The sequence below is a fragment of the Mus caroli genome, chromosome 1 (genome assembly GCF_900094665.2).
Source record: "Mus caroli chromosome 1, CAROLI_EIJ_v1.1, whole genome shotgun sequence".
Taxonomy (NCBI): domain Eukaryota; kingdom Metazoa; phylum Chordata; class Mammalia; order Rodentia; family Muridae; genus Mus; species Mus caroli.
The window spans coordinates 58,045,058-58,070,695 of record NC_034570.1 but is presented as its reverse complement, the minus strand read 5'-3'; the positions used below and the strand labels follow the sequence as shown (position 1 = coordinate 58,070,695).

At 42.6% G+C, this 25,638-nt stretch overlaps 1 protein-coding gene across 1 annotated transcript in view; it reads left to right on the top strand.

Moving 5' to 3' along the window:
• The window catches only part of Klf7 (Kruppel like factor 7), an 88,263-nt gene that overhangs the window by 33,029 nt on the left and 29,596 nt on the right, over positions 1-25,638 (top strand). Inside the window, exon 3 of the mRNA XM_021166404.2 lies at positions 10,912-11,539. Within this exon, the coding sequence (XP_021022063.1) occupies positions 10,912-11,539 (628 nt within the window). The remainder of the gene's footprint in view (positions 1-10,911; positions 11,540-25,638) is intronic.

The following is a 25,638-nucleotide window of genomic DNA, read 5'->3' as shown; positions in this document are numbered from 1 at the left end:
AGGGCTGTCTGGGTAGGTAACAATGAACTGAAACATAATAGATTAAACAGTGCTGATGTGCAGTAACTCAGGAGCCCACGTACTGGGGAGTAGGAGGGCAGGCACAGGTACTAGGGTTTGGAAAGGTACTTGGTCTTAGAATGTTGTCTGCCTAAGGAATGTGATGAATGAAAGAGAGACAGGGAGAAAGACAGGTCAGCAGGGGCCCGAGTCAAGCAGTAGGGATGGATGGCAGGCCATTGGTGAATTAGCAGCAGAAGCTTGCATGGGAGCCATTGAACACGTGGTTTACAGATTGTGTAGAGAAGCAAGTGAACCCCTGCGTGGGGAACACTGAGGAGCAAGGCGGAAGAAGTAAATAATGGACCAGATTCAGAGGCTGGGGGGTGGGAGGGAGACAAGAAGAGCATGGTGGCCATTTGTCTACTCTGCTGTCCTTGGTGTTTTTTAGAAGCAAGAGAAAGAGGAGGTGGCCAAGGGAGGTGGCCTCTGTGAGCCAAAGAAATGGATTTTCCTTCCACTCCAGGAAGCAAAACTTCCTCTACTCCAGGAAATAAAACTTCCTCTCAGCTTAGAGTATGAGATTGGCTCTGTACTGTAAACACGTAAACTTATCCCCTGAAGCTTTGGAGCAGATATGGTACTTAACAGTTAAAGGCTGGTAAGAAATTTGAACACAGACAACCAGCCTGTCTCTTGTGTTTTTCAGTGAAGACATTTTTGAGTTCATCATAGTTCTGGACTCCCGTCTCCAGAATTGTGACCACTGATGGGTTTTCAATTTAATCAGAGTTGCTTGCTCTGTTCACTCATTCATTCATTCATTCACCCACCCACTCACTCATTAAGCAAATTCTATGGCAGGTCACAAGTCAGGAATGAGTCCAGTTGCCTTTGTCACGCACATACTCTAGAGAGATTATGATGAAATCAATATTAGATTAGAGATTGATGAAATCAGTAGCCTCAAGGAGCCAAGAAATACAAAATTGTAGCCCCCTGTAAACCAGGACCACTGAGTGTCAGAGGCATTGGGGTTCCTGTTCAGAGGCAGGTCTCATACAGTCCAGGTCCTCCAAACCCTTTCCCTTCACCACACTATTGACATTGAGCGTCTTCTGCTTTGACCCTGCTCTCCATGGTCAGGTCTTCCTTTGATCTCCCCATTGCTATTTCCAGCCATCTGCGTCCCACAGACTGTGCATACACTATAAGTTCAGCCCATCCTTCCAGTAGATGAGAATCCTGAGCTCAGAGAGGTTGAGGTTGCTCCGCCATGCTGCCATTCTAAATATTTTAGGAAATTGATTTTGCCGGCACACAGTTACACAAAATCACAACTGTTGCACAAGAAAGGCGGTTCAGGGCTGGCTTTCATTGCGCCCTTGGCTGTCATTTTCCATGGTCTGAGGAAGTACAACACTCTTCCTGTACCCTGCATTGTCTGTAACATTCCGAACCCGAGGTTCCTGGAAGCTGTATTTGAGTGTCTTCTGTGATTGTCAGCAACTAGATTGCATCTGCCACTGAGGGCCCCAGTGGGCTTTGAACCTCTTCTCTTCTTCTCCGGAAATTCAGGCTGCTGAGAGGGAGAGGACAACACCGTCCATTCGTGCAGTGGTGCCCTGAGTCAAAGAAGTGTGTGTGTGTGTGTGTGTGTGTGTGTGTGTGTGTGTGTGTGGTAGAGGAAGGGCATATTTAATTAAGCCAACTCAGAAGACTGTAACAGTGTTCTAGGAGGGAGTCAGTGAGATGACTTTACTAAATAAATAAGAATCCCAGTAGCCTCAGTCAGGCTGAGTGGTGACCTGGGAGAGGAAGGGGAGATGATGTCATGGTTTCGGCATGTTCCCATCCCGACTGCTGAGAGTACGGAGGCCCATGGAGATTGTGGAGGGTGTGTGAGCGTGTACAGGGTTAATAGGAACGGGTGGGGTGTGTACGAGTGAGCTGTAAAACAGGATTAATAACCCCTTGTCAGACCTTTCCCCGTTAACTGTGTTTTTCAGTAATTTTAGTTTGAATGAGAGAGAGCTCTCTAGCCAATTAGTGTTTATTTGTTTCTTTTGGCAAGGCATGTGGGGGGGGGGAGGAATGAGATTGGTGAGTTTCAAATTTGTGTTTTGTTTTTGCATTTTGGAGGAAGTGAGTAGCATGAGTTTGGGTTTTCAATGCTGCTCCCCCTCCCTCCCCGCTTTTAAGAGGCAGGAGGCAAGACGTGGCCAGCTGGTGCCTTGAACTGACACAGGTGCAGAGGCTGTGGGGGGTGGGGAGCCAAGAATAATTACAGGTTTCTGAAGCATCAGGCCCTGCCTGACACAAGCGCTCGTCAAGAAAACTGCTCTTTATGGAAAATTAATGGTGAAGCTGAAAACCCGTCGGGCTCATTGTTGTTCTTGGGACACCATCTTGCAGAAAAGAGGTCTTTCCCCAGGTCCGTGGGCTCTGTGAGAAGCCTGCCTTCCCAAACAGGAACTGCTTAGCCTTGTCACTGACTGTAATAGATTTTTCCTTTAGGATTGTGAACTTGAGACCCCTGTGGGGTTGCATATCAGATATCCTGCATATCAGATATTTACAATTCCTAACAGTAGCAAAATTACAGTTATGAAGAAGCAACAAAATAATTCTAGGGTTTGGGACACCACAACTCGAGGAACTGTATTAAAGGGTTACAGCATTAGAAACATTGAGAACTACTGCCTTAGGGAGTCATCTTGTTTAATTTTTAGATCTCTTGACAGCAGTATATAGAGAGTAATCTTCTTTGGTTCTTAAGGCGTGGATTTTATTATGTTCATGAGAATGAAGTAATGACTAAAATTGGGACATCTATTGAGACTTGGTTTTAGGGTACTTAAGTAGCAGATAGTAATAGTATTTCCACCTGTTTGATCCTAAATGGTGGCTTGGCTGGAAGAGATGGATAGAGGAGGCAAAGGATCATCTGTATGTCTAGCTGTTCGTGTGCACTAGTATCTTAATCACTCCAGACTTGGAACTTAATTAGCTTAGTAGCTGAAGAACAGTGAGGAGCCTTCTTGAGGGCCAACTGGAGACCCGTGGACTTCAAACTGATATGTTTGGGGAGGTAGCATCCCCCCAAAAAATGAAGAACTGAGTTTTGTCTGTCTGTCTGTGCTTGGTCCAAGTGGCATCCAGTTGACACTGTTACCTTGAAAATTGATTATAAGAGCCAGGATAAGGCATTCCTAGTTGAAGAAGGAGGGAAGCCTAGAGTCTTCCTTCAAGAACCCAGGGCCCAGCTTTGCCCTGATTGTGTGACTTCAGTGTCAAATTTGGAACAGAGCGGTTTGTAGGATTCATTCACGTTATGCATTGCAACTAAAAATCCCTCAGGAGATCAAAGGGGTATTTGAGGATGCTGTACATCGTGTATCCCGGGGGAGGTAATTTCAAAGACACTGTCCTCTTCCCGGGCCTTTAATCCCATCTCCTTCCTTCCTGGCTTCCTCAAGAAAAAATATACAAACTAATATTTTCTTTGTATGTTGGAAATGATTTGGGGAGGAGAAGCACTAAAGAGGTTTTGCTATAAATTTCCTAACTTTGGTTTGTTTAGAATTAATTTTCACAGCATTGTCTCTCAGAATTTACAAATTGCTAGAGGGAAATGTTTAATTTGGTTTCAGCTCTGGCAACCAGTGGATCTGAGAAAGAGTCAGGAGGAATTTCATTGGCTCCAGAACCCTGGTTGTTTTGTGGAGTTCAGCAGTTCTGACAGCAGTGTGTAATACTATTGTACCTATAGGGTATGCTACTGATGTGGGGTTTTCTTTTTTAAACCTAGGAGTTAAAACACGAAGTAAGAGATTTTAACTTGTACTGTATTCTTGCTTACTCAAGTTTTCTAGATAGAATTCACTCCTTTCCAGCTTGCTAATGCTAATGTGCTAGTGATAAAAACCAAGAAATGGTAAAACTTGTCTTGGGACTGACTTCCTAAGCTGTAGGAGGTGGATTGTACACTGGTTCATTTGCTCATTCTGTCCTGAAGGATGTTCAGTGTGACTGTGTTCTCCCTCAACCCATTTTAAAATGTTGAGGCCACAGAGTCCTAGTGCTCGGAAATCGAGGGTCTCCACAGGCTTCCTGGGTTTGTCAGTGCTGGCTCTTCTCAGCCAGCCACAGAGATTAAAAAGGTACCACATCTCACTGGTTCTTTCCCATCTTTCAACTCTGACCTAATTTCAGAAGAGTGGAACTACGTCAGCATCTTTGATCCTATCTTTTGAAGAGAGAAAACCCATCAAGTTCACACCCATATCAACCTTGATGAATCTTTTTGCTGATTTTAGGAATTGGATGAATTCTTTTTTGATTAAAAGTCTAAGTGTATGCACAGCCACAAAGTCTCTGGAAAGAATAATTTAGAAAACGTCTACAGCAAAGGAACCTGATTTCCCTATCAGTACAGTAGCTTGTCTGGTATCATGCAGAATTTCCATTCTGGGATGTGTCTGAAGATTTCAAAGCACACATGCAAAATGTGAGTTTTAGGGCCCTCCCAAAAGAAAGAAAAAGGTTGCTCCCCTTTTTTTCTCTATGAGACTCTTCAGGGACCTTGGCACTGTGGTTAATAGCACGTGGCAAAACCACATATAATAATTGGCAGGAAGAGGTTCCCCTGGGCAGCCAAGTGCAGTTCACCTGTGTGTAATTACCTGGGTGAACATTCTTGCTTGGAACAAAAGTTCACCCCTTCCTTGCCAGGAGCATCATCACCACTGATCATTACCATCATTAAGAGCAACACCAGGGCAAGGTCTGATCGAAGAGGAAGCACCACTCTGCATGTTTCAAAAAGTGGGAGGCTGGCTTTCTCCATGTTTCTGCAGCTATATGTCTTTCTTAAAATTGTCTTATCTCCGTATAGGCTTAACTCTTGACCCTTTTAGGTAAGGGAAGTGGCATGATTGTGAGGACGGACAACTGGCAGAAGGACCACAAATGACTATGGATTGATTAGCAAATTGCATATTGACTGCTGGCCTTTTATTTCTTTGACTTTGCATTATTCCAGAAAAATAACCATTAGCAAAGTGCAATTTCTTTTCCTTTTATTTTTTTTTCTTTTTTTTTTTTTTAACTTGCCATCTTGAATACATAGATCCAAAGACTTTAGGGTACTTACTTGTCATGCCACAGTTATTAAGTAGTAGCAAAAATATTTCACCTATGTCTTCAACTCATTTTCAAATTGAGACCCAGAATAAAAATTAAAACTTTTTATGCCCTAGTAGGTTTCGGGGGTGGGGCGATGGACACCAGGAACCTAGGCTAGAGTCAGCACTTTGTGCTTTTAAGATCATAATCTTAAGCATCCAGACATCCCGCATTGTGTGTGCACTCAGATGCATTTAGCAGATATGTTTCATTGCCCAGGCTTGGGGAAGAGTGTCTTTCAACATTTGGCAATCAGGCCATTTTCTCAGTGCCGTGTTTTGTAGACCAGCCTTCCTGTGGGAGATCGACTCTGTACTGAAATGTGAGTGAAGACTGATTTGTAGGGGGTTAGGTGAAAGACTGCTTCAAGTCTATGGACCTGGGGAAAGTCAAGACGAAATATGAGTGAGAGAAACCCTTTAGGGAGGTCTGGAGAGGAAATGGGAACAGTTTGCCCTCTGCATTAATAGGTTTGGGGATAGTTTATGATACACTAGGCATGGGTCGAACAAAAGCCATTTGGTGATTTTGGCATCATATAACCAAGTATTTTACATTTCTCTTGAACCCAGGACAGTAACTGCTTACTGCCAATGGGAGGGGAATTTTGATGGGCTTATCTGCTACAAGACTGGAATTTTGCTATTCTCCTTCAACTCTGGTTTCTGGAATTTGTCATAGAAGTAGAGGGTATGGCAGTAACAGGTTTGAAGTCTTTTCTTTTTAAAATACTGTTTTATCATTGTGTGTGTGTGTGTGTGTGTGATAGGAATCACACTCTAAACTCAGGTCATCAGGAATGGCCACCAGCGCCTTCACCCATGGAGCCTGTTCACCAGCGCATTTTCTTTCTTTTGCTAAAGCCAGGTCTTGGATTATTACCTTTAACAAGCTTGTTTCAACAAGCAAAGGGGCTGTGAAAGCATGGAGCAAGTTATTAGAGGAGCTTTTAGGGTGATAGCTTTGGAGGCAGCTTCAGATGATATTTACTAGGAGACTAGGCATGGGAGCCATGCGTTTCAGAGTTGGGATATCACAGTCTTCACAGAGCTCATCTGTGACTACTCATAAATATCCGAGAGTCATTTAGCACTTGGGAAGATTCTCAGGTTGATACGATGGATCAAGCCTTAAGTTGTGTTGCTCGGTCAGCCAGGAGAAGCCTCTCTCAGCAAAGTGAGATAGCAGATCGGCATAATTTGTGTCATTAAACTGACACCTGCTGACCCAGACTTGGAGTTTGGTGGCTGGACTGTCACTGGAATGGAGAGAAACATGTGAACCCTATTCATATTTATAGCCTGGAGACATTACTAGCTTGCTGGTGCTTGCTCTATTTCATTTTTCCCTTCCCTGTAACTGACTATAGTATTATTATCATCACCAGGAAATTATCATTGAGAAAAATACCACTAGCTAGTTTACATACTTCATTCGAATTGCATTATTTTACCAATGTTTGATTGGTCTAAGAAGCCATTGTATTTAAATGTCACATCATCTCTTTTAGTCTGTGACAGCTTTGTAGCCCCTCTTTATGGTGTATGACCTTGACATTTGTAACCGGCCAGTTGTTTCGGGTAATGGATTCTACTTGGGCTTGTCTGATGTTTCCTCATGATTAGATTGTGTTGGTGCATCTTGGGCAGGAATGCCACATACAATGCAGTACCTCTTTGAACCTATCACACAAAGGGTGCATGTTGTCACTGGTATATTAAGTATGATCACGTGGGTCAGGTGCTATCCACTATCTTTCCCCACTGTGAAGTTGCCATTTGTGCCTTTGGATTTACCGTCTGGTTGGGTGTTTGTCTTGTCCTTACATGTTTGTCTCTTGACTTGAGCTTCCATTGATGAGTCTTAGTTGTATCATTATTGCATTGCTGTTTGACTCATGATTGTTTTTTAGGTTATTGTCAACCTTTTTCCACATAAATTATAATTTTATACAAGGAAAAACTGTTCTTTTCCCTGTATGTAAACATTCATTTATTACATTCATTTAGCACGGGGTTTTGTTTTATTTGATGGGTTATAATTCATTATCATTAACAACATTTTCCCTCCTTGTCCAGATGTGTCCACTAAGATCTCTTTAACAGCACAGAGTCTTTGCGCCACCCTCTTCCTTTCTGAGCCACCCCTTACATTTCCTTATTTTCCGAGTCCATAGGATCTTCTTGGCTTAGCTTACAGTGTTTACCCCAGTTCATAGAACAAGTAGTTTTCCAGTAAATTCTGCTGCTCTTTGATGGATAATCATATTTAGGAACCAAGGCTTCTGTGCCATTGCTAAGTAGAGTATCTCTACCTTTGATTTTTTTATTAAGACAGTAAGGTGATACCTGTATGTATATCTGTACATAATATAAACACATTTCTTTCTGTATGCACCTGTATGGGTGTGTAGAATTAATAATATTAAAACCCATGAACACCTAGTAGCACCAATTTCAAATTAAACATTGAAGACATTGGTTAAAGCAGTCTTACAGGTACTTACAAATGATATTGCAAGTGAACTCTTGGTCTTGGATATAATTTCATCATAACATTCTCTTTACCTGTAGCACTTTAGTTTCTATATTCTTGACAGGAAATTCTTTAAACTCTTCGTCCTAGTTCCTGCTGATAAGCTACTTACTTATTATTTATTTTTAATGGAGATTACAGGGACTAGTTTTCTTAAGACAAAAAAAAAAAAGTCCCTCATAGTAACTGCATGGGGTTTTCTGCACCTCCTGACTGACAGTCATGGAAGATACCCTACAAATTACAGCCTTTCTGAAGCAGCCCAGATTTTAGAAGTGGTGTTATTTCCTTGTTCCTAGCACAGAGACTCCTTGGAGGCAAAGCCTGGTGTACTGAGAAAGCTATTTTTTAAATCCTTCTATAATAGTGTCTGAATGTATTTAAAATATTCCAGCTTCTCAGAATGTACAATATGAAGGGATCTGAGCCTCATACCAATCCATTTATTTCACATCTTTGAATTGAAATCTGTATAAATAGACAGGGTATAGTAAAGCTCTATCCGCAGACAACAGCAACTAGGTGTGTCACATTAATCCTTGCACAGGAGACAGAGAACTGCCCCGAGGACGTCCAGTAACCCATGACTCAGCTGGCTTTTACCTGGAGCATGGCCGACTCTCAAAACTCTGGTTGTGCTCTTTGGGCAAAAGGGCAAGAAACATCCTTGATTCTGATTGTATATTCAAAGCCATGTTTTAGTGGTCATTTCTAAAACTGCCTGCCTCAGCAAGATGGGCCATACTCTGCACTGTAATGGAAACCTCCGTAAATTTAAAGGGCTTGAGACCCATAAAGTCTGTCATTTGATCACGAAGAAATAAAACCAGGAAACAGTAATAGATATCTAGAAAAAAAAATCTCCAAATTAACATACCTTCTACTTGCGCCCAGTAATGATGGAGTCCTCTACTGAAACAGCTATAAAATAATAAGCATAACAGAAAAACAGTGAAGGTGTTGGAGAGCTAAGAGAAGTAAATAGATTTTGATGGCACATACATAAGAGGAAGGGAACTGACTCTACAGTTATATTCCAGGTTCTTGTTTTGTTTTTCTAATCTTCACTAGGTGTTGGAGGGTGGGGCAGTTGCTGGGGTAACTGACTTTTGACAAGTGGAGGAGATATAATGGCCACAGCAGTAGTGCACAGTCATCATATCCTTGATAAACATCAAGTACCTGTTGGGTGCCAGGCACTGTATGTAGTGGGAAATAGTTTAGGGGGCGGGGCAGGGTGGGCTTAATAGCTTCAAGATTAGAATTTTATAACACAGAGGTGAATCTACTAGGGTGCTGACTGAGGGCTTCCACAGTGAAAAGAAGGTGATAAAATTCACAGCAATTAGGTGGAGAACAAAAGGTTGAGACATAGGATTCAGAAAGGGCTCCAGCAAAGGGTATTACAAATTCTACACCCAAGAAGGTGGCAGTATTGGCTTATTTGTTTGTAATATAAAGTGCCTGGAAGAACCAAGCCAGATATTTATTTAGTCGGTAACTAAAGCATCAGAACTTAGTTTTCAAATAAGCCTTCCGTGGTGGGCGCCGCCATATCAGACAGTGGAGGGTTCCTTACTCACTGAGCCCTTAACAACTTACGAGTGCATTTGCTCTCACCCCACTCTGTGAATTCTTGCCACTTTCAGCGTCTGACTGCTTGCTCTGCGCCTACATTGCGTGCATCTATGATCACATCTTTATCATATACATTCCCGAGCCTTGCTTCAGGCATAGTAGTAGTATGAATACTTGTAATGTGAATGTTGAGCGAATATGGAAACTATTCATTAGCTCATGTCGCTAATCCCAGCAGTGAAGCCCAAAGCTGATTTTTTTGGTTATGATTTCTGGTTCTTATTCAGAAATGCAATGACTTACCTGAAGTCTGACTAAAAACTGGTTGGCTTAAGTGTTACCAAAATAAAATCCTTGACAGACTTGGTATATCATCAGAATATGTTCTGAACAGAATAACTTCCTATAGCCAGCACACTGGCTGGGTTTGAAGCATCGTGGAGGCAGTAAATCTGGAGCTAGTCGTATTTTGAATTGCCATTAGCATTTCTTTTTTGAAGCCTTTAGAAGAGGGTGGAAGGGAGGTGATTGTGCAAGTTAGCAATGCCATTTTATGTAAGAGTCTGTCTGGAGTAGCAAAAGAGGGAACTTTGCAACACAAACTTACTTTTGACCAAGTCCTTACCATTTTGCAAGGACTTACTTAGCAACTTGGTCGAAGATCTTTTGCTAAAACTAAACTTTTTTGGTTCCTCTCTGTTTACCAGGCGAAAGGTTTATGCTGTGCTTTATAATCTTACGTCTTTTATAGCTCTCTTACTCACTCCTTAGGTCAGGCTGGCCAGAGACTCCGAGGATCTGCCTGTCTCTGACTTCTGAGTACTGGGATTAAAAGTATGCCCCGCCACACCCGGCACCTTTGATAGGCCATAATTGCTGTCTTTGAGCTTACTTTGACTGGATAGTCAGAGGTGCTAAGCAATCATGATGAGATCCATGGCCCCTGCCACACAGTGGAGAGCAACTGCATTTGTTATGGTGTACTATATGGATAATAGGGGTTTTGTCTTAGTCTCAAGGATTGTATAATAGACATTCTGTAGAATGATATCTATTCCTTGTAGTAGTCATGGAATCCAGGCCCAACCCAAGGCAGGGCTGGCTCTTGGATGATGGCTTCACAAGTTGCTTCTTTGTTTAGCTCTGGTTTTCTGTGCAGAACAGTTCGTAAAGTTGACTTAGTTTTGTGACTTACCCAAGTATGTTTTGAGGATTGAAATGAGGCCATGAGCAGTCTTTCCTTCTATTTGCATCTTGCTTCCATGGAATCCTAGGAATGTTTGCAGTGTCTTACCTGCTGGACTGGTAAGAATGGAAAGAGATCAGGATTTAGATGTTGGGGTTCTATGGATTTTGCAAAGTGTAAAGTAGTTCTGGGACCCTGGGTCTCTCTCTGCAACAGTGGTTAAAGTCATTCCATGTGGCCCTGCTGAACTCTTCAGAAATACTCAAAGAGTAAATACCAAAGCATCAGGTTCATAGGCAAGAAGATCATTTCAGACACTAGGCATGAACATCTTCTCTGTCTTCCTAGTTTGCCAGTCAATACATGCATGGCGTCCTGGTGTCCTTTACCTCTGATGGTTACTTCTCTCCTTCCTTCCTTCACAGACATGCCTTGAGTTGGAACGCTACCTCCAGACAGAACCCCGGCGAATCTCGGAGACCTTTGGTGAGGACTTGGACTGCTTCCTCCACGCTTCTCCTCCCCCGTGCATTGAGGAGAGCTTCCGGCGCCTAGACCCCCTGCTGCTCCCAGTGGAAGCCACCATCTGCGAGAAGAGCTCCGCAGTGGACATTTTGCTCTCTCGGGACAAGTTGCTATCTGAGACCTGCCTCAGCCTCCAGCCAACCAGCTCTTCTTTAGACAGCTACACAGCCGTCAACCAGGCCCAGCTCAACGCAGTGACCTCATTAACGCCCCCCTCATCCCCTGAGCTCAGCCGCCATCTGGTCAAAACCTCACAGACTCTCTCAGCCGTGGATGGCACAGTGACGTTGAAACTGGTGGCCAAGAAGGCTTCCCTCAGCTCAGTGAAGGTGGGAGGGGTGGCGGCGGCAGCAGCCGTGACACCAGCTGGAGCAGTTAAGAGTGGACAGAGCGACAGTGAGCAAGGAGGGGGAGGGGCTGACACATGCCCTGAAAACAAGAAGAGGGTCCATCGCTGTCAGTTTAACGGGTGCCGGAAAGTTTATACAAAAAGCTCCCACTTAAAGGCCCACCAGAGGACTCACACAGGTAGTGGTACAAGTTGGCCGCAGGTCGTTTCTTCCTCTTTTGGGTGTTCCCTTTGTGGCGGGATGGGCTTCTCTTATAAGAAGTTATTTTCATGCTCACTCGAGGGTACAGAGAGGCAGGAGGGAAATGGAGTGACTCACTTCTGACCCTAAGTTCCAGCACAGGACATGGATTTGTCATTGCTTGGCTGAGGAGAGAGCTAGTTTCAGAGGCAAAGCCAACCCCAGCAGAGAACCAGTCTAATGGAAAGTGAAGGGGGGGGGGGGTGTGCAGTGGTAGGACTCACAGACCTATGTGGCATTCCCCAGTCCCTCTACACTGGCATTTGCCATAGTTTTGTGAGTGTGTCTCTACAGGTTTGATCAACAGTACAAGTTGAAGGGCTACATTTCAAAGCATTCACAGTTAAACAAGGTAGCCAGGGTGTCCCTGTTCAATCTTTTCCCCGGCATCCCTGATTTTTTATCAAAGTCACCAACAGCAGGAGGGTTTCAGAGTTCATTAGATGTGATCATTCTATAATTAATTGGCATCTCCTCTTTTGCATTGTTCTCTGGCGCGTGCTTTATGGGGAGATGGCAGAATTGCTTTTTAATGAGCTTGTTACCGAGAAGAAGTTGCTAAAGTGATTATATTGCTCTATGTGTGTCTGGGGTGGGGTGGGGAGGAAGGATGGGTGGGGAAGGGTGACTGGGGGACTGTATATTTCACTCAGAATTTCTGTGCTGATCCCAAGGAATCATACTGGTCTTTAGGGCAGTGGGACTATTTGGGAGTGAGGGGTTCACACAGCAAAGAAGGAAATTGTCATTTTGCTTGAGACTGTCTTTGTTTTCAGCTCTGGGGTTAGAGCTTGGGGTGATGTTTCTTCTTGGTCGGCTAATGTGCCACTAGGAGCAATTACTGGGATTGGTGGTTTTTAAGTGAGTCGATGACAGTGTATCACTTGTATGGTTCTTGTATACTGTGTACGGAGACTCCCCAGCGGTATTAGAGAGAATGAGTGTGCTCTGGGTAAGTGGGTGATGGCCTGTGAGGGGTCAGATATGATAGTGCAGGCCTTTCAGTCCTAGGACTTGGAAGGCAGAAACAAGTGGCTATATCTCTATGAGTTTTAGGCCAGTCTTATATACTTAAGTGAGTACCAGTCAGTCAGGGTTACATAGTGAGACCCTGCCTAAAACCACAACCAAGCCATCCAACCTGGGTTTGGGATGGGGCATGGGGCCACCATATTGACATGGTGGTGGTGGGTGTTGTACTCTGTGTCACCAAGGAAGTTGCCTTGACTAATAAGACAGACAACCTGGGTTCTGTTTCCAGCTCTGACACTGACTAACTCTGAAGGCCTCTTTCAGCTCTGATGTTTGGGTGGACCCTGCGATGTCTTTGTGAGATGGTGAACAGTTTTCCTGAGGGAAAATGAATCCTGTGTGAGCAGATGCCACAGGTTTAAGCATCGGGGGTACTTCTGTGCAATGAAGAGAGCTTACATTGCTTCCTATGTCCTGACTTAGGCATTCACCCCTAGGACTGAGCTGAAAGCGCTATGTGACTCCTGCTAGGTTTGGGCAATGGTCTCCCTAGCACAGCTTTTGCATCTCCTGGCCCATCTTCAGATTCCTATCTGAATCTGAGCTCAAGTTCTTCAGTTTGACACACCAAAGTCAATGCTTCCTTGTGTTATCTGCCCTCTCCTTTGATATTGTTCTAAACTTTTAATTTTTCTTTCTTTCTTTGTTGAGTCAAAGATGCTACAGTACCTGCAGACGATGATACACAACTCACTCCTCCTGCGCACTAAGGAAACCAGAGAAGGCAAAATTAAGCAAGAATGTTGAGATGTGCTGGGTTGTGAAAGACATGGCAGTAGATAGATCCCTTTCTGAACTTTTGACACTAAACAGATTCCCTCTTGTGTAGGAGCTCAGTAGCTCTGAGGAACAGAGATTTGGGGAGTGGTAGGTAAAATTCCAGAGCATTTTCTTCTTTCCACCTTTTACCCCAACAGAGAGATCCAGATGGTAACTGTGGTGACTGGTGTGTTATTTGGGCCTTTGTTCTTTGAAACTGTCTACTAAGAGTATGTACCAAGGTGGAGCTTGATATGCACAGCTCCAGCAACTACTTGCTTTGTGATGAATACAAGTGCCAAGATCCCTCTCAACAGAATTTACCAACTGGCCTTGTCAGTGTGTATTATGAGAAAGGCAGTATTGAGTAGCAGTTAAGAGCCAGGCGCTATAACCAAGTCCACTTGGGTTTGTATTCTGTCCCCTACTAGACTTATGACTCACATAAATTAGTTCCTCTGAGCTTCAGTCTTCTCATCTATAAAGAAAGATAATTGTGTCCACATAACAGATAGTTTCCAAGGTTGAATAAGCAGTTCTCTTGGCAGGTCATACGAGCTCATTAACAGTAGTAGTGGAGTTGTTTTGTTATTATTACTGCTGGGGTGGTTTGGGTTGTTATTCTTGATGTTGACACTGGTTAGCAATAACTGAGTGAGACAACTTTATGCAAACTTGAGATCTAGAGATGAGTCGGTTGGCTAGACCTAGAGAAAGGTTGAATATCCTTGACCACAAACCCAAAATGTTCCAAACTCTTAACACTCCTTTTTAGTGTGTTTATGAGAGTTCTGGGTATGTGCGCACACACATGGATGCCAGAAGTCAATATTCAGTGCCTCCCTCAATCTCTTTCCCATCTTAGTTTGTGAGAAATGCTCTTATACTGAACATGAAGCTCACTGATTGGCTAGGCTCTCTGGCACAGTGAGTGTTTAGGATCCTCCTGGCTCCACTTCTCCAGCTTTAGGCTTATAGACATACTCTGCCATAGTTGGTATTTATGTGTTTATTTATTCATCTATCCATCCATTCATTTACTTATTCATTATTTACTTATTTGCCTACTTCATTCCTTATTTATCTACTTACTTATTGAACATAGACTCTTTTCTCATACAGTACATCCTAAATTTCGATTCCTTCCAACTCTCCTTCCACCTCTCCCTCCCCTAAATCTGCTCCCCCATCCCTACCATTTCCCTTCAGAAAGGAGCAGGCCTCTTGGAGACAACAACTAAACACAACAAGACAAGGTACAATAAGACAAGGAAAAAGCCTCCATATGGAGACTATACAAGGCAATCCAATAGGAGGAAAAGAATTCCAAGAACAGGCAAAAGAACCAGAGATACCCCGACTCCCACTGTTTGGAGTCCCACAGAAACACCAAGCTAACAGCCATAATTTATATGCAGAGGGCCTGATGCAGACCCATGCAGTCTCTGTGAGTCCGTATGAGCCCTCTTTAGTTGATTCAGTGGGCCATGTTCCCACTGAATCATGGAAAGTAAGATTTTGGGGTCTTCCATCCCCTCTGACCTTTGTAATTTTTTCTCCCCGCTTTTCTCTGAGTTCCCCGAGCTTTGAGAGAATGGAGCCCGTGGAGACCTCTGATTTAGATTCTCTCCCCATAATTATTAGCTGTGTGTCTCTGCATCCTCTCCAGTCTGCTGCTGGAGGAAGGTCTCTCATGAGGACAAGGCACCATCTGAGGATGGCAGACTATCATTCAGAATCATCTCATGCATTCTTTTATGTGCTTGCTGAAGATCAGAACTCAGATCCTCATGCTTCCATGGTAAACACGGACCTAGCAGTCATCTCTGCTGGCCCTCTGCAAACTTATTTGAGATCCCCATTTGACACCACAAGTAGACAGTTCCACACCTGACTATTTACACAAAGAACAGTCAAAATGCAGGTAAATCAAAAATTATTATAAAATATTGCTTTCAGGCTATGTATGTAAGGTGTTCATGAGACAAAAGTAATTTGTGTTTGAACCGAGTCTTATGCTTCATCATGGTTACTCCAAGACCAGAAAATACAATGTCTCTGACGTTACTGCACCCAAGCATTTAGAAGAAGTACGTTCATAGTCAAGTGAGTTTTCTTATCTTACTCCAGTTGGCTGATGTGTCTCTGGGGAGGGATGATGCTTGTGGATGCCAGGGTGCAGAGTTAAACTGACCTTGCAGGCTCTAGCCTATGGAAATTGGCAGAGATGTAGAACAAGGCTCTCCTAAGATAGCAAGAGAAGCAGTCACTATCCATCCTACAAGAGTCTTCTAGATCTACACTGTCCTGGAAGACAAGCATGGTAAAAGAAGAGGAGCCAATGCTGTAAGAAAGAGAAATGCATGAGAAGTGGGGCAGGAGTAGGGATGGAGGATGGGAGAGGGAATATGAATTAATTTGGATTAAATGGATGGGAATCAAGTATTTATTTGGAATTGGTGTGAATGGGGCACATGGGGAACTGAAAACAAAGGCGCTAATTTATGTGCTGTGGATGAACTAAGTAATGAAAAAAGCATGAAGGGTAAAATCAGATTAAGTGCCTACATATAAAGGGAATGGGCTGGAGAAAGCTTAAGGGCATGGGTAGACGGCAGTGGGATCTGGGGTGGGAGAGTCTGCTTGCTGATAGAAGGAGTGTAGAGGGGAGAGCGCCAGCCGAACATCGAAATGAAGTTTAAAAATGGCCTATGAATGGATCCAGGCAAACTATTCAAAGATAAGATTCACTCCAAGTCAGTGGAAATATATCTTATTTTTATGGTGTTTGGGGATAGAAAAAGACCTTAAGGAAAGAATCCCAGAGAAAGGAGAGATACTGGCCTCTTGTTCTCTAGAGTTCATATTTATATAAATATGTGTGTGAATGTGTGTGAATGTGTGTGTATATGTATATATACACACATATATACATATATATATATACATATAGTTATATAATTATATGGTAATATGAGGAGACATAATTGCCAAATGAAATGAAATAAAATAAAACCTGTGGGCCTCTGTCTTCTCCACATAAAGACAATACATTGTTGGCGATGTGGATTTGCTCACATTCAGGAATGTCTTAAATGTTACTCGTTGAGTCTTTATATAGATGAGATTTAGTGGGCTGGAAAGACACTCATTCTTCTTTTCTTCTTCTTCTTCTTTGGCTGTTTTTGAAAATGCTGAATTCCGCAAAGTTTTTGGCCCAAAGCATATCAAGCAATGAGATATGTGGGGGATTTTTTTTGGTTTTGTTCTTTTTTTGTTTTATTTGGGGGGGGGGTTGTTTTTTGTAACAGATGATGTTCAAGTTGGTAAATTGGGCCTAAATACTGTTTTCTAAAGGAAGAGAAGTTAGAGATGGGATCCAGGGTTGAGGGGCAAGAAGTTGAGACAGGGAATGGGGTGACAGGGACATTTAGAAGGATCTTGGAAGAGTGTGTGTACATGACGGCATGTAGTTAATTCAGCTTTTCAGCAGTCATGACATTGTACGCCTTTGACACTCCCTTTTCTGATATATGTGATATTCTTTCTCAGTCATTGACTCTTTGTGGTCCTAGTTTTCCTATCCTGTCTACAGCTAGCTGAATTACCCTTACATTGGAATACCAGGGACCTCTACTCCCAGTGTTTAAGAAAATCACCCCAGAATGTTCATTTTCAGCAGCACACAATCTGTAAGATGTGAGTAGTCTTATGCGCAGAGACAAAGCTGTTTTTCCCATTTCTCCCTGGTCACTTCTCAGAAGAAACGACTTTGGCGGAAGAGTTCTGTGTCCATGAGATGGCATTTCTTGTTTGGAGATTCACAGAAAGGCATGTCCGAGTTCAGAGTGTTCAGAGTGGACTTGTGTAGACAAAATCAACACAGAGATCAGCAAATAAATCTTGGTTTCCGGGTCACTCATTGGCAGATATGAAGGGGCCCTGCTCTCTTGGGTGCTCCTTGGAGAATTCTTTCTGTGGGATGGGAGTGCTGGAAGGGAGGGGAGGTATTTAATGTACAGAAGGAGATAGGTTTTGCATTGAGGGGTGTAACAGGATGCTTTGCAGCTAAGGGAACACAAGAGTGAAGTTGGCTTTAACACTTCAGCCTGCTTTGGGGCAGTTTTAATTGAAGTTAAGAGGCGATAGATATTTCAAACAAAGGGACAATTGTGGATGTTTGGGAGATAAACAGAAGTAATTTTAATATACATATAATATACATAAATTACACATAGTGAAAGTTCTTTAAAACTTGAACATAATTTGTTTATTTACTTGTTCAACAGACACCTTAAAAGTACCACTGTGCGCCAGGCCTTGTTCACAAGCACCTTTTATAAATGCAATCCTGATCCTTCCAGTTCCCATGTTAAATGAGTATTGTCTTGATTTACATATGAAGAAATGAAATATTCAGAGTAGTCAGATCATTTTCTCAGCATCACACAGCTCACAGATGATTGGGCAAGGAATGGAATCAAGAAACAGTGCTCAGGTCTCAGTTTCTAACTTCCGTGCTCTAATGACAAGGGGAAGTAAGATTTTCTTCATAATCTATCCGTAACATAGTCTGAATACAGGTGAACAAGGAAAATACCTTTAAAAATTGTTAAAGGAGTTAGGGCCACCTTACATATACTTCTTCTCTTTAGACACCTGGGACTCAGGACGAGGAAATAGCAAAGCTAGCTACTGTCATTATGATCATTGCCATCTTCGTTTTTAGGATTAAGAGGAGACATGTTTGAGGATATTGCAGTTTGTTTGTTAAAACAATAGGAATTAATCACTATCCCTGTGGAGTAAAAAGGGCAAAAAGCATCACACACAGAGGGGAAACTGAGGTCTAGAAAGGTAAACTGACAGTGTAGGCTATGAGATCCTCCCACGGGCAGAATCACAGTGGGACGCTGCTCTCCTGGCCTGTGGGTTTTCATTCAGGGCAACAGTTGCCTTGCTTCCTCTGTTTGTTCCTCAGCTGTCCCTCAAGTGGGTATGAAGTGCTGACAGTACCTGCTGTCCTTGTTGCTGTGACTAAACACCTGACAGTTTAAGGAGGAAAGAGTTTGCTGTGGTTGCTAGTTTCAGGGATAGCCTCTCAACACAAGAGGCAAAATGGCAGCAGGCAGGCAAGATGGCTGATCATACTGTGACTGCAGTTAGGCAGTGCAGAGAAATGCATTTTGGGACTCATACTTTCTCCTTTCTTTTCAGCCTAACACTCCTGGCTCATGGAGTGGTGCTGGCCATGTTTAGGTCTTCCCATCTGTTAAACATCTAGGAAATTCCCTCTACCAGCACACTAAGAGGTTTTCCAACCTTGAGACAATGCTAAATCCCATGAAGTTGAGAATCAAGTCTAACTGTCACTTTGCCCACAGGTGTAGGCACGGTGCCACCTAGTCACCATCAGAGAACAGGGAAGGCCATTCTGAGGAATCTTTGGGAGGAATTGGCATTGAATGGGCAAGGGCTTTATCAATAGGAAGAGGCAGCATGGAAGATTCGAGTTAAAAAGTCACTTTTCCCTTTTTGCATGGGATGTTTAGTGATGCTCTTCATGCTTTTAAATGACAGGAATGTTATAATACACTAATTTATATAAATAGAAGATCTAATTCAAGGTCAGGCATATCAGCAGGATAAAATTAAATACCTCAGCATCAATCTGCAGGGGGCCTATTGGCCCACTTTCAACTGCCTCCTGCTGTAGACAGGATTCCTTTGAATTTATACAATAGCCACTGAAATACGGACAATTTAAAGACATTAAAGGGGCCTTTAAGTTGCTAAGACACATGGCTGCTAATGACATTTATCCATGTGTTGAGGCAGAAAGTCATTTAGGCCTCTATTATGGGATGGGAAGCAGAATAGGGGTTAAAGGCTGAGTTTACAAGGGGGGAGAGTTTAATAGTCTGCATTTAGTAGACTTGGAGCTAGAAACGAAGATATATGAAATGAGGTGATAGGAGACAGTTAATGGGAGAATTTTATGATTCTGAGAAATCTAGACTTCACCACATGATAATCTAGTAATATGAAGTCTCTAAACATTTATGAAGATAAATTTATGTAAACACATGTTGGGTAGAATGGTTTAAACTCAGCATATACACAATAAACACATTAATTTTATCATTATACTTATAGTATAATGTAATAAATACAGGTTTTGTGGGATGCCTATTGCAGATGTCCTTTTAATGGATAATTGGTGTTCACACAGTAAATAAGTATGTTAAAATAAAGGAACCAAAAAGAGAGAAACATGAAATTAATCAGTATTTTATTGCTTGACTAGAAGTTCTTCCTTACTCTCATCTCTGAGAATGTGTCTCTTCTAGAACAGAAGCCTAAAATGCAATTTCCTAACAATGTTGAATTGGGACCCTTTTCTCATGGTAGAGTATAGAGCCTGGATGGCAGCAGGGTAAGTTTTGTTATAGGAAGCATAGGAAGACCATATGATCATAGCCCTCCTCTGAAGATGTCAGCAAGTGAAGTGGTGTGCTGTAAGGAGCAGAAGTTAAGGGAGTAAGGGGCTCTTAAGGGACCTTGCTGGCAGTAGGCAATAGATTTTATAAGTCTCCTGATCTCCTGAAGTTGAGCAATAATGAAGTGATTGTGTTTGAATTAGGAAAAAGAGTTGAGCCTTAAAAACAATTAGAGAATAACAACAAATAACTTGGACCTTGGCCTTTTCCTGAAAATGAAAAGATGACAGATGAAAGGATTCTTGTAAAACAGCGTGTCTTTGGGGGAATGTGTGTGCACATGTTCTGTACACACATGTGTGGAGGCCAAAGGACAACCTCGGGAAGCTTTCAACCTTGTTTTTAAGACAGGATCTCTCACTGTGAGCTGAGGCGGGCTGATTAGACCAGGCTGGCTAGGCTGCAGGCCTCATCTTCCTGTCTTTTCTACCCCAGTGCTGGCAGGTCAAGTGTACCCCATCACAGCCAGCTTTTTCTGTGGGTACTGGCATGGAACTCAGAACCTCAAGGTTGCAGAACAAGCATTGAGCTGACTGAGGCGGATGAAAAGTTGATTGTTTGGTTTTTATTGTTGTTGTTTTAGAGGGAAGGTGTGTGTGTGTGTGTGTGTGTGTGTGTGTGTGTGTGTGTCATTGTAGTTGACCCCTTCCCTTTCCTCACCCCCTTCCTGTCCCCTCACTTGTCTAATTCGTATACCCATATGTTGCCTTCTTTGTTCATGTCTCTGAGTGTGTGCATGTCTGTGTGAATAAGTAAACTAGATTGTACACGAGTGACCTCTTCATTCTCCTGATTACCCTGTGTTGTCCAACCATTCCTTCTTTAGACTCCTCCCCTGCTTACCTCTTTCTCTGCTTTCATGTCATATATGTGTTCAGACTTAAGTCTAGGTTCCACACATGAGAGAAAACATGCAGTGCTTGTCTGGGTCTGGTTTGTTTCATTCTATTTAGTCAATGTGAGTCTAGTGGAAGTAAAGCTGAAGCCTTGACAGGACATCACTGGGAAACCAACTTTTCATAGAAAGGCGTTCTGAGGAGCCTGTGGGATTGCTTGGGAATCTGGGCTTCCATGCTGACTAGACTCATAGAAAGCTTGACCCTTCTCATCTAGACAGTTCCTAATGGGTGCATACTGAAGGCCCCGGGAAGTCTGGTTTCCTCAAGTCTCAATTCCTTTCTTCTGCACTCCCTACCCAAATACCTGAGACAAAGCCCTTAGTCCCCTCCTCCAGTTCTCTTTCTAGCCTTCTGTAAATTAGGATCCAGAAGCAGTAAATAAGGTTGACTGGTGGCTTACATATAACTGAGAACAAAAAGGCAATTTCTTCTTTTAATTTTTAAAATTCTCAGTTATAGGAGATTATAGAATATGAAGAGTCGCTCAGTCACTTGGGAGACATGATGGATGGATATATTCAAATTGACTCCATTCTTCACCATTCTTCTCTCTGGGTTCTCTGTCTTTTCCTAAGAGTAGCTTCTCTCCAGTTTTGTGTACAGATAATATATTGGCATGACAATTATCATACTAAATGTTAGTGGAGACATGACCATTAAAATAATCAAACAGCAGCAGCTTTTACCGTGTTCGTTATTCGCCGAGGCAAAGCTGGGGTTAGCCTCCCTTGGTACAATGTTGCTGCTCCCAAGCACTCAATGCTATTGCCTTCAGAGCTTATGATGCATACGGCAAACGGAGATGGAGATTAAGAAATAACCCACTGAAAGTTCCTTACAGAGCCTAGATACAGTCTTGTCCTAGGCCAAACCTCTTTGGAAGTCCCTCATCTCTTCTGACCCGTGTCTTCCCCTTTCTCTCCTCTAAGATTGTATCTGCACTCAGGTAAGATCTCTTCTGTTTGTGTTCACAAATTAAAATGCATTTATAATTTGAACCTCTTTTATGTTATGAACAAGTCCCTTAGCATCATAACAGATACTCTGGTTTCTTTTGTTGTTTCTGCCTTTACAGTGTATCCATGATGAACACTAAATATATGGAAATCAGGGAAGAGGTGCATTCTGTTCGCAGGAACTTATGTTTCAAAATTCCCAGGCGTATTGCGACAAAACAGTTCACCTATTTCACCAGATGCACTAAAGATCATAAAGGATTTCAGTCTTTTTGTTGCATCCAAAAAGGTGATCTCCCCTCCATATGGGAAATTGTCTAGTTAGGGGTGCTATTCTTTCTAACACCATCCTTTGGAGCCCTCGTTTCCATATCAAGGGAGTCTGAAAGAAAGACTATGCATTGTTCTTAAATCTACATCATGTCAAAGGGGAAAGATCCTAGAATTCTGACAGGCACCCTGAGAAAAGGAGAACTGTCCAATGTTTGATGGCGGATAGAATATAAGGGAAAGGCTCCCCCTGGTATATGTTCCACTGAATATCAACATCAAGTATAACAGGAAATATATTTTAGAATAACTGTAGAGAAGTCATGTTAAAAGTTTTTCTGTATTTGTATGTTCACGGAGTTCCATGTCACCTCAGTGGGATTCATTGCTTGGTTATGAACTGATAACATGGAAGTAGGAGCTCCCTACAGTGGGATACACAGCATCCCTCACTCCACTTCCCTACAGTGGGATACACAGCATCCCTCACTCCACTCGACCTGTAGGAAGGAAATAATGATTGCTCATATTGAATTCGCAATTGCTCATGAGCCTGTTGAAACTAGTATTGGTATTTTAGAAAGAGCAACAAAAGATACATCTCCCTTCTATGATACAGGTAATAAGACATTTTATGTTCCTAGTGTTCAGGAGAGCATCAGAAAATCAATATGAATAAATTCAAGTACAGAGAGGATCCGACCTATTTGAAGATGCAGAGAAAGGCAAATGCTGGCACATACTGTAAACACCTTTATTCCACTTGTATGCAAACACTTGCATGTAGAAAAGGTTTCCTAGGTTCTGACAGTTAGGCAGAGGGAGAATTGCTGGCTTTTCTCTTTCTTCATTCTTTGTTGTTGTTGTTTAGCGTTTCAAGGCTTATAGCTAAACTGATTTTGAAACTAAATACTGTCATTACAGAAGTTTTTTTTTTTTTTTTTTCTGAGTTCTTCCAATTTCTCTGGGGACAAAATAATGGTTGCTTGAAGCAGAGGAGAAACAGTAATTAGGGCAAATAGTAATACTGTGCATGATTGAGGAAAACGTGGGGTGGGGGAGAGAATTCAACACACAGACTTGTACAGCTTGTTACTAGGAAACCACATCAGCATTAAATACAGTGTGCTAATTGGCTATCCTGCTTCTGCCTGGGTACCAGCCTGGGCCTGCTACACAGCTGTTTCTGCTCCTTCTGGTTGCTAGGTAACTGCATCATTTCTTCTCCCCCTCCCCCTTTGTATTCTGGAGGGTAATTGGCTACTTCTGCTCCTGGTGTTGCTGCTGGGTACCAGTCTGGGCCTGCTGCTCTGCTGTTTTCCAGAGGGATTTAGTGGGGGAGGGGAGGAAAGGAGAGAGGAAGATATGCTGGCAATTAATGGAGCATAAGTGCGAATTCTACACAATGTCTGGCACCTGCCTCCCCTTATCCTGCTTTCTCCACTAAACCCTTTAGCTCTGAAAAAATGCATTAGGCTCTTGAAGTCTTTCCTTTCTCTGTGTGCCTTATGAGTGTAGTTTAAAAGAAATAAGGCATTTAAAGACCAATCACATAAATGATAGATTGGGCCTTCTTATGGAAAATAAAAAAAAAAAACCTGGCAAAACATTACACACTGGTATTTGATAGAGGCACCAGGAGAATCTGCACAAACATTAAAATTACCAAGTCACTAACAAAGCAGCAGCTCGAACGTCTCCAGGGTAGTACCACTTTCTCTCTTAAACGGACAGGATTCTTTTGTAAGGCTTGTTGATTCACAGTGCACAAAGTACAAAATAAAGTGAACCAAAACATAATAGGATTTTCCCGGTGGTTTTGTTCCCTACCAAGTAATAAAGGAAGGCCTCTGGACCCTGCTGACTTAGCATTATAGGTTTTGTTCCTCTGATGTGCACAGCACATATCTTAGGCTTAAGGACAGTATGTTGTTGCAGCCACAAAAAAAATTATAATGCATGTTTTACACAACTTGATCACTTACGGCAGGTGACCAGATACGAAGCAAAATAAATCTGAAGGTTTTATCTGGGATTCTTAAAAAGGGTGGTTTTTGTTTGTTTTTAAGTAAAATGTATAATTGCTGTTGACATCACCTGTTCAAGTAGAAGTTTCCATTTCATCATGACTGAAATTCTCACTGGAAGTGTGAGAGGATTCTTGAGATGTGAAGTCATGCTCCAAGGATAGCCACTTTAAACGGTTGAGAAAGGCTGTGGAAATTGGGGCCCCTTGAAGAGACAGCTCATTCCCCCTGGGATGGAACAGTTTTATTGAGAAAACTCTGAGCATGTCGGGTGACTGTACACAGAAATAGTGATCAAAGGTGACTCATTTTTACTTGACACTTATGGCCACTGCTGGTTTTCCATCCTTGCGATGTCCCTGTGCCCTTTTGGAAGTGTGACAGGAAGAGCCTGATGGAGATGCAGACCCTTTCCACTGTTAAGACCAGGCTCTGTGAAATCACTTCTGCTTAACAGGGCTTCAGAATCGGTAGGTAGACTCACATTCTGCTAGGTGGATGTCGAGACTGTGGTGTGCCCCGTAGGCCAGCAGAAAACCAGCTGGCCATTAGTTGCATTCAGCGAGCAAGAAACAAATCTCACCTTTAGAGGACACCACAGAGCAGGTACACTGTTATTTCTGTTGTCTGTATTAAGAGTTCCAGTTGTTAATTACTCCTAAATATTATATATTAAAAAGATGTACCACTTGCTCATATGGAACCACCAAAAGTCAAAACATTCGTTTGTTGTTAGACAAGTTTTATATTCTGATGGGAAGAGTGTTGGTAATTGGAAGGTTTAGCCATTGTTGGTAACAAATTACCAGAATAACAACTTCTTAAATGTGTGTTGTAGATTGTTCCTAGCTGACTTAGCAGTGTGTGAATCGAAAAGTCCCAAAGGAGTTCTGAGCAGTTTTGTGCCTGGCCCTATTTGTCTTTGTCCATTACTTGGATATGATAATATGGCCTCACTGTATTTCTGATCAAGGAAGCTCAAGGTGGGGGCCTTTGAAGTCTTGGGTGATTGTGGTTAGTCCCAGTGACAGGTGACCATCAGTACACACTTCTGAGTTCCCTTTGTACGCTCTGAGGAAATAGATTTCTTTTCTTGAGGCATTTCCATTTCTAAAGCAACTGTAAAAATGCAGTTATTGAATCAAGTATGCTTTGGGGTTTGAAGAAAGGAAGTAGACCATATAGCTGCATCACCTCTTTAGTCTTAAGAACAGGCTGGCAATGCTTGTGCTTCACAAAGCTAACACCTATTACATCAGGCTAGACGGCTGGGCCATCAGTACTTCCTGGCATGGATCAGTGAGAGCTCTCAGCATTCCTTTGAGGGCATTGGAACTGGTGCCCCCAGCATGGGGCAGGTGCAGCCCTGTGCTTGGGAGCAGAGCTGAATTCTAACCCACTCTGCCTTTTAGGTGGATATTGTGTGTTTCCTGTCTTACATGACCACCTTCTCACTAGGGTAGTGACCTGCTCAGATACATGTTTCCTGACTCTTAAGCACTGAGGCTAATGAAGCTTCAACAAGAACATGAAAGTCAGCAGTCCGAGGGGAAACTGAGGCCGCCTCTCCATGGCTGAACAAGCCACTACACGT